The sequence below is a fragment of the Python bivittatus genome, unplaced genomic scaffold, assembly GCF_059951505.1.
Source record: "Python bivittatus isolate LINGU-HERP-01145 unplaced genomic scaffold, Pbiv_v1 ctg000020_np1212, whole genome shotgun sequence".
Lineage (NCBI taxonomy): Eukaryota > Metazoa > Chordata > Lepidosauria > Squamata > Pythonidae > Python > Python bivittatus.
Genome location: NW_028277030.1, coordinates 100,369,057 through 100,379,375, shown reverse-complemented (window position 1 = coordinate 100,379,375; position 10,319 = coordinate 100,369,057). Strand labels below are relative to the sequence as shown.

General features: G+C 34.9%; 1 protein-coding gene across 1 annotated transcript in view; it reads right to left on the bottom strand.

Moving 5' to 3' along the window:
* Positions 1-353: 353 nt before the first annotated feature.
* The window catches only part of ZFAND3 (zinc finger AN1-type containing 3), a 140,901-nt gene continuing 130,935 nt past the window's right edge, over positions 354-10,319 (bottom strand). Inside the window, exon 7 of the mRNA XM_088145378.1 lies at positions 354-3,477. Within this exon, the coding sequence (XP_088001504.1) occupies positions 3,323-3,477 (155 nt within the window). The 3' untranslated portion in view covers positions 354-3,322. The remainder of the gene's footprint in view (positions 3,478-10,319) is intronic.

The window sequence follows — 10,319 nt, the reverse complement described above, 5'->3', positions numbered from 1 at the left end:
TTTGATCAATCAATCAATATTTAAATGAGGTCTATAAACCTAGAACGATATGAATTAAAATATTATCAAGGCTAAATATATGTTAGTGAGTTATGAGGGGAATTAATGGAGCATTATCTGAAAATCTGGTTTTTGTTGATAGACCACAAGTATTAAAAAGCTCAATAAGTAATTTTTTACTCCCTGAGTATGTATGTATGTGTGTATATATATATATATATCTATACATACATACATACATGTAAGAAGTACACCAAAGTGTACATAAACATATACTCTGCCCCTGTTTAAATTTCTTTTTGTACCAGGTAGCTCAAAATTCAACAAGAAATCAAAGAAATTAAGTTTAGCATCTGCTGGATTTTAATTCCCAATGTAAAAGCTTTACTTGTGTTTATTTGCTATAGTTTTTAAATCCTTGGATTTTTTTTTACAGAGTTTTATTATGCAATTCTTGCAGATATACACTGAATAACCATGAAAACTGAACTAATTCATGAATAGAGTGAAAGATCAGATAAGGATGTTAAAGTGAATTAAGGAACATCTGCTATAGAAGACACACCGATATTTATGCAAGAACAATGATGCTAGTTCATAGCCTAAGCTTTGCTCCTGGGTATACAAATTTTTAGAAATCTTTTGACACTCTTCAGATTCTTTTTTACACAAGTATAAAATGCCAAACTTAAATATGAACAACTGCTCAGATATTGTTCTTATGGGAAAAAACATAGTTTTAGCTCTTTTGTACCCCAGATTTTTCAGCCAGAAATGGCAACCTAAATTTAGTATTTAGGGTATGCCTTGATTTGAAGTCCATAGAACAGTAACAATGTATTTGTCGTCCTTCTAACTTTCCACAAACAATTGTTAAAAAGAACCCCAAGCCATATAGCAGCAACTGAGTTGATGAACAATACCTACTGCAAAACTCAGAGAAGAATTCAAATTTTAATCTGATCTGTTTAATGGTTTTGTTTCTTTTAAGCAGGAGGAAAAAGAATTACAATCATTTTTAATATTTCACAATGTTAAACTAAAACTGAGCTCTAAGCTACATGTGTAAGTAAATCTAGAACACAAAAAAGGGTTAAATAAGATTTCTTCAAGATTACAAGAACTTAAGCTTTCTTTACGTTTAACAAACCTCACAGAACAGATACTGCAAAGGAACAACCCCCACACTTTTTAAAGTGAACATTGTCCATAATCCACATGAACTTGAGTAGTGTTTGCTCAAGAGATACCTTGAAATCAACTGTGCACGTGTATCAGGGCTAAAGAAAGATTAACAAGAGAAAAACAGCATCTTTGTTATTAATCTGCAAGTCTTGTATATCAATCAGAATGTCCATCAAATGCTATGCTAAGATTTTAGAAGGGAAGAAAGTGCATAGCGTGGCAGCAGCGGAAGTCCATGTTTGTTTAAAACTCTTCATGGCAAACGCAAAGAAAATTGTCTGATTTCTTCCACATACCGATGGAAGGAGAATACTTCCTTAGGAAACAGAATATGCAGCTGGAAATTCCATTGCTGATTTCAAAGCCTTGAGTACAACACAGAATGGCTTTTCCATATTGAACTTTAGAATGGTGGATTGACTTCATTACCAATTTGCATTGCTGTAATATAGGCAAAGGCTGAGTCTCCTTCACTGGCCATACTGGCTACCAGATTAAATACAAATCAACCTGTAAACTAGTAATTGACCTTCAGAACATACAGAGCAGTCAGTGACTTATTTAAGCTGCTCTACCCCTACAACCTTTTTTTAGAGTGATATGAGGGAATTCACTCTTTTTGGTGGCTTAAATGTATTCTATTTGTGTACATGAGAGACAATACAGTTCCCCTTCTTCCAGCAGCCCTTCCCTACTCCCTACTAGACCTAATTCGAAATTGCTAGCTGAGCACTAACCAGTATGTGGGGTAAACATTCCACGTTAGGCCATTATAAATATGAGTTTTTTTTTCTTACAGACACATTTGCCTGTAGCTAGAGAAAACCACTGCACATTAAAAACAAACAAACAACAACAACAAAAAATGTGCAGTTCAGTTCAATGAAATTGACATACCCCAGTACAGAACAGAAGCTCTAAAAGACCAGATCTGGAGAGTCCCCATTCTATGCAAGGCATTTTATAGTCACTTGCTTTGCAACTGATGAGCAGAGACCTTCACTGAGAGTACCAAGCTGCATAGTCACAAGGCTGGGACAGCCCATTTGATTATCTCCTTAATACACTGGAAGTGAGGCGTACAAACTCAGTTCAATAAAGGGTGATTTTCCTGGTTGTTCCCCCAATACTGTTACTGAATTCCATTTGCTACAAAATGTCCTTTACCCCTCAATATATGTCTAGCTACAGAAAGTCAGTCTGTAGAATCCAGGCATGGCTACTGTGCTGTGAATTAGCCTTATTTGTTCAATTATCAGATACCTGCACTTAGCAAAAGGCAAACAAGAGCCAATCAGATTTTGGCTGATGGGAAACAGCAACTATGGTTGGCATATGGAATTGGATCACACCACTTAAGAAATGTTGTTGATGCTGTGTAGAAAATGCACGCTGTTACTGCTTGTTCCAGAATAGCATTAACTTTAAAGTAAAATATTTTCTCCTCCACCTTAGTGAAGAAATATTTTCCCTGTAATCTGATATTTTAATCTGATATAAAAGTTGTCTTAAGAATCTGTCCCCTTCTTTTCGGCTTCCCAGAAAGCTGTTTCTACCCTAAGAGATTTCCTGAAGTTGGTGGTGCTGCATGACCTCAGAAGACATGTGTGGAAATGTCAAAAGTAATGGTTTAGGTCTTCTAGGTTTAGCAACTACACTGCTTGTTTTAAGCAGAGTTTCACCTCTTCAAGGTTAGCTAAAAGTAAGGACAGGAAAGCCAGGCTAATAAGGGTCATTTCTTCCAGCGTGGTATGCACATAAGCAGTCTTTTACATCAGTTTCTACTCAGCTGCTGGACACTTCCCAACGTAAGGCTTTTTGCTTGTTTGTAAGAACTTGACTCCTGCAATAATAGAAGCCTTTATATTTTTGTTAAAATCCACTAGCCATGCTCAAAAATATGTCTTCATTTTTTTTTAATACAGTGGCTAGCAGGCACCTTAACAACCAGCCAGTAATCAGTGTTGATCACCATTTAACTCCTAAACTACAGTACCAGGATGGTTGGCTAAAGAAAGGAAACTGATTGGCTGTAGTCTGAAACTTGCCCAGTACAAGGTGTCTGGCTGACTTTGTCCTAAATAAGGCTAACATTAGTGAACTAAGAGAACAGCATTTGGTTGAAGAGTCTTGCCACTCAGGAGCAGCCCTCGCCAATGCGCTGGCACGATCGCCCAACTTTCCGGTCCAGTTTCACCATTTTCATAATGGCTTCTTCACGCCCGCGTCCCATGTGGTCAAACGTGCAATCATGCTGTTCAGGCAGGCGATGCAACATACAGAACACATAACCTGTAAGGACAGAAAGTGTAAAGAAAGAAGGGGAGTGAACAGAAAATAATGTTAGGGATGTGCTAACAGCTACTAAGGAGAGATTAATTACTACCAGAATTTGTATATGGCTTAGCGTACGCTTTTGCCATGTAGGCACTAAATAACCAAATGCCACAAGAAATAAATTAACCGATTGAATCCTCCAGGTAACCCACAGCTAGAGACAGCTGCCCATTAAATCTTTCCATGGAGTCATTACTTTAAATGTTGTTCCTTCCAATTAAAATATAATCCTAGTATAGCGACTCATGCAGACACAATTCATACCCGAGTGCAACCAAAAGTCTTTTTCATTTCGTAAATGTAATTCCTTACTATCTGATCTGTTGATGTTTGGTTTGACAAGAATTCCTGCTTCATAATGTCAGTGCTCATGTGGATATGACAATGTAGAAAATTTGACTCAAGTATTTTTCAAAGTATTTCTTAATTTTAAAAAATTGGTATCATTTGCTAGATATCCTTAGTGGAAGACAACAGAAGGACAGGAACTACATGTTTAACTAATTATCCATTGTTAGTATGAACTGGTCTGCCTGAATTCAAAAATAGTTTCTTAGTTGTGTCAGAATAATTTCTGGTTCACTGCCTGAAGTGAAATACTGTAAAGAAATTTTCCTAGAGACAAAGGATAGGAAGTTTTAATTTTGAAAATCACAACTGAAGCAGGCAATTTTGAAACTGATACCTGTTAAGTATGTAAGCATTTGTAATAATAATAAATGACCCCATCAGCAGAATTTGAAGGGGACATATAGCAGTACAGCCAAAATGTCTTTTCTCAAATCAGAACACCTGATGTAACTTCATGCAAACATTAACAGCTGTCAGCTTTATTTCTGCGTAAAACAGTACAAGAGTTCTAACCATCTATAATCTGCAGCTCAAGTCATGTGCCAGATTCAATTAAAAAAACCAAAACATTTGTTTCTTAACAGATAATTTATTTGGAGCCACTTCAAAACTAACTTCAATAATGACACTATTATTCCTGTACAGAATTCTGCTCCAGCTTTTTCACCTTCACCTTTTCCATGAATGTTTGCACTTCACTAGCAATTTGAAATTCTAATTGACAAAGGAGAATGATTTACCTAAAAATATCTAGAAACTTTCAGAGATAAAAGCACTGCAAATTTATGTGCTATGAACTAAATAGTGCCAGACAGTATGTGTCAATTTTGGTATTTTGGAATATAAATACATTTGCATATCACTATAACCCTTGAAATACTTGTGCAAACTTCTCTAGCTATGTTGACTTCTTTGTCCAAGAGAACACAAGACTACTGTATTTATTTTAAAATGCACTGAGATTTTTTAAATTAAAAACTGTTATAAAAATATTTAAAATAAATAATAAAAATAATTCTGGAATGAATGCATGTACTATTAGCAGAAACTGTTTCTTTCCATTTATTCTTTTATTTTGGTATTCAGAAGTGATCATTGATATGATACATATGAGCATCTGACTATATTTTACCGAAATTATGTACGCTCTATAAACTTGTACAACAAATAAGACAAAATTAAAAGATGAGGGAACCTGTACATAATAAAGGTACAAAATTCAGAAAGCACAAGGACTAACATCCTAAAGTATTGAAGACAGCCAAAATATGAATAATTTGAAACTTGCACATCTAGAGAGAAATTCAGATTTAGAAATATTTTTAAGCAGCCCTTGTCTAACACAGATATATTAAGGCAAATGACAGCAATACTGAATAATGACAAATCCTGCTAAAAAATGTCCATGTTTCACAGAACTTTGTTTCATTTGCTGCCTTGCTCCTTTAATTTCTTTAGAATAAAACACTGATATTAACAATATTTGAAAGTCTAGTTAAATTTTTCTGTATACTGAAACTTCCAAACCCAGATCTCTCGCGCCACTGATTGTTGATTTGATTTGATTTAGGTGCTCTGAACCGACTCTGGGTAGGCTCAAAATAAATTGTGACCAAAAGAATTCAAAAAGAATTCAGTCAGATTTAAAACATACAGATACAAATTTATTTAACTCTTAACCATTCTAGAAGTTCCTTATCAAATGAATGCTTAATGAGGGGAAAATAACTAATTTGTAAGAACGTGTCTATACCGTAAGCTGTTACAGACAGTAATTTTCTAAAAAGTGCTATCTAATTATAGGTCTCTAGCAGAAACAAACAAAATCATACAGTGTTTACTGATCCTTTGCTTAAGGCAGAAATGTAATATACAAATCTTTTAAAGAGTTCTTAACATTTTATTTCAGAATGCCTTTGGCACAACAACACAACAACAGGTTGCGGGCCTGTATTTTTGCAGTTAAGGCTCAGGCAAAATAATTATATCTGGGCTGGGAGTGACTAGCAACAGTTTCTCTTGTTTGCATAACATAGTAGTCCAATGTAAAAGGGAATCAAAGAACATGAATTTGGTTATTTTTACAAAACAATTCCCTGTTATTAAATCTTACATTAAAGTTAGTATGTTCTTATGTGAGAAGTTCATTTCTAACTTTTTGGTTGCCAAGGCCAAAATAATTGTCGTATATAGTAACTGTTTACTTTTGCAATTATTGCTCTGTTATTGCTAGGAAGTAAGCTAAACTTACACATAGAATCAGTCAGCTATGTATAGTTAGACAGTTAGGTGCCACTGAATTGTGCTTGACTGCATGGACAAATGTGCACCTCAGTAATTTCCTTGGAAAAACTTCAACTTATCTCTTTAATCCCATCCACCCACCTTATTCATTGACTTCCTTTTATTCTGTTTTCTTCAACCTTGCCAAGCATAGTAATTTTTTCTAGACTATCATCTGCTTGCATTATATGCCCAAAGGGTGCAAGTTTCTGCTTGCCATTTGCCTTTACTTGACTGATTTTTCTTGCAGCCCATGGTACTCTTAGAAACTGTTCCAAATACGTAATTTAAAAGCATCTATCTTCTTTCATTCTTTCTCAGTTGTCAACTTTTCATAGCCATATACCACCACTGGAAAGACCACTGTCTTACCCATTCTGTTCTTTGTTGCCATTAAATGCACTTATCCTTCATGATCTCATTTATGTTTGTCACTGCCTTCTAACCTAGGATTAATCTTTACTTCTGCAGGACGCTGTCCTTCCTTGAGCTGAACAAAACAGAACTACCCATATCACTTATTACTTCTCTATGAATTAAAAATTCACTAAGCATACAACTCGACATTACCTTCAACTTAATATTTAATATTTAACTTAATATTTAAGATTAACTCAGATTTTTTACTCCTCATTTTTTTATTTTCAAAGTCTTCTTATTTTTGGTTAACAAAGTGGTGTCATCCACAGATGTCAAATCGTTAGCATTTGAATCACCAATTTTGATTCCAACTTTGATCTCTTCCAACCTTGCATTCTTCTAATATATCCGCTATCATTTAAATACTATAGAGACAATATGCATCTATGTCTTACTCCCATTTACAATCTGAAATATTCTGTTTCTTTCAATTCAATTTTTAACAGTAGTTTCTTGTTAATTATAAAGATTCTTCAAAAATTAATCAGGTGTCCTGGTACTCGCATTAGTCTTAATATATTCCACATTCTGGCATACTCCACTCAGTCAAAGACCTTGTAATCAGTGCAACAAACATGAACCTCCTTCTTGTATTCTCTTGCTGTCTCCATTAATCCTTCTCATGTTACTTATCTGATCTTAAATCTTTTCTGAAACCTGACTGTGCATTTGGCATTTTTCTCTCTTTATGTATAGTTCTATTCTTCTTTGTAAGATCAAGGTGGTAATCCCCAGGGAGGGCAGCTAATTATAACTGGAGTGTAATTCCCAATAATTTTCCACTATAACAACATGTTTTGGGTTATATCCCAAAAGCATAGCAATGATGCCAACCTTGGTCCACATATACTTTCTGTTAGATTACTCCAAAAACAAAACCATCTTGTTAGTCAAGTTCAACAAAGCTCTCAAAGGAGTTTATATTTGCTGATCATTTATCTCCTTTAGCCAATTCCCTTTTGCAACAATGGTAATTAATGCTTTTTCCTGTTTGAAAAGAACACTATGTTACTAAAATATTTTAATAACTCTTCACTTGCCCTCTCCAACTCTACTTTGCTCTGATGCCAACATCTCAAATCTGTTTAGTCAACAAATCAATGCCCTTTTCCCTCTTTTAGTCTCTTATACAACCGATTTGAGAAAAGCCAAAAAAATGAGAATAAAGCTTAATTTGTAATACCTTAATTAAGACTTATTGCTGGTTCTAATGTGAAACTTTCTATAAACAAATTGTTTCTGGGATGTATCCAGCAGGGAAATAACCTGTGGAAAATACTATTTGGGAACTAAAAACAACATGCTTCCTTCAAGAAAAATCTGAGAATAATTTAAGTTTAGTTTTGGGATCTTTCCCAAAATATTCATTGTAGACTTGAAATACAGAGGAGGTCCTCAGATGTGAATCATTCATATGAATAACACGTTTTGATTCATTTTTAAATATAAACCTTGTGGTACATGATCTGACTTAAGATTTTATTAAACTATATTCTTGAAATAAAATGCCAGGGAAGCACTGAAATTATCATTTTTCATAATAAAAACTACTTTAGATTAAATCAGCAACTGTTGAGGAATTTCCATTCTTCCTTTGATATTCTTATTTACACACACACACTCCACTTCAGAGATAACACAACAGGTATTTAAACAGTTTGGTAAGTTTGTCCCATTAAAAAAAACAACTGAAAAGCATTCTTTATTTTTAGCTGTGTATCTACTAGAAACTACCACAGAAATATATTTAGAATGTTTCCTTGAATCTGCCTCCTTTCGCTTTAGGACTGAAATGCCTTTTGGTTATAGGTAATAGCTTTGATAGTGGATTCACAGGGCAAACACATCACTCTATGATATTTATGAGGCAAAACAAGAGTGAGAAGTTCTCCAGTTCTCTGGAAAGCTTCAGTACTGCTAGCAATTCATTTTTAGAAGATTTTTTTAACATGATCTAAGATATCATGCAAGGACAAGAGAATTATAGAATATAGAAGGATAGAGCATAGTAAAGAATGTCACTTTTGACTTCTTCAGTACCATTTATATTTTTAATATATTTTAAATATGAACTATTTTCATTTGTGCCTGGAGGCCAAAAAATTGTGTCTAGAGGCCCAAACAAACAAAACAAAAAGAAAATAAACCCCAAACTTATTCCAAGTAAGAGATGAATACAAATTTGTGTATTGGGAGGTAGGCAGAGAGAAAATCCTAGGATAGTCTGTCATAATGCTTTGGAACACTAATTTTGGATTTCAAATTTAGTGAAGAACTGCATACTGAAAATGTTTTTTGTGCATGCATGGATGCATGCGAGTATATACACATGTATATATATATATGGCTGTGTATATATATATACTTCAATGCTACAAAGAACTATGCTATTAAAAGTGCTATCACAAATACTTCCAAATGTGCATTTCAGTCTCCCTAAGAAAAGGAAACTGAATTTACTACAGGTAGTCCTCACTTAATGACCACAATTCAGACCGACAACTCCATCGCTAAGCAACACGGTCATTAAATGAAACATCATGTGAGCACATTGGACTTTCGACATCCGCTGCAGTCATTAAGCAAATTGCCCAGTCATTAAGCACAACTTCAATGGACCCTGAGTTGCGACTTACTGCCAGCTTCTCTGTTGATTTTGCTTGACAGAAGCTGACTGTGAAGCTCACAAATGGCAATCACATGACCATGAGACGCTGCAACTGCTGTAGATGTGCACTGGTTGTGAAGCACCCGAATTGTGATCACATGCTTGCAAATTAATGCTTTGGATCATCCAATGTAGATTAGAGCCCTATATGGAAAGGAGTTGCCAGATGTTGAGATTGGCTTTAGAAAAGGCCAAGGAACACAAGAAATGATTACTGATGCATGCTGGATAATTGAGAAAGCTAAAGAATACCAAAAATAAGTCAATATGTGCTTCATTGATTATAGGAAGGCCTCTGTGTTGATTACATCAAGCTGGTTATCCTCACACAAAATCCACACAAAGGTCAGGAAGCCACAATCTGGATGGAACATGGCAAAACAGATTGGCTGCAGGTTGGCCAAAGGGTAAGACAAGGCTGTATATTCTTCCTTTATTTATCTAACCCAGGGTTTCTCAACCAGGGTTCCAGGGAACCCTAGGGTTCCATGAAAAGTCACTAGGGGTTTCCTGGGAGATCATGATTTATTAAAAAAAGTATTTCAGTTTTGGGCAACATACTCTCACAGTGATGAGAAGAGACCAAACAAAAATCTAGTTACAACTCTTTCTGAGCTCTCTGGTAGTGTGCTGTAGGACTATGTTTATTTGGTTCAATCCATTCATAATTTTTGATGTGAGATAGGGGAAACCATTGACAACAGGTGAATGCTATATTGCAGGAAGGGAGGAATATATTGAAGGACGGGAAGGGAAAAGTGCATTTTTCAAGAAATTAATGGACTCGTCCAGCAGTCTGTAACGTCAGTCTCTCCCTCCCACATTTTTTCCCTGCAGTTTTCCTGTAGTTATTTTATCCCGTTATTTTAAATAAAATTTGTACACATTTATTCAGTCATGTCTGAGGGTCCAATGTGGCAATTTTTAAAGAGGAGGTGTGTGAGAGAAGAGGAGCATTCTAGAATGGACAATATCAATAAGTTTAATGATGATAATGATAATGAAGAATTTAAATCTTCTCAGGCATTTCCCTGCAATGATACATCAACAGATTCAAAAAAAAAAAAAAAAAAAA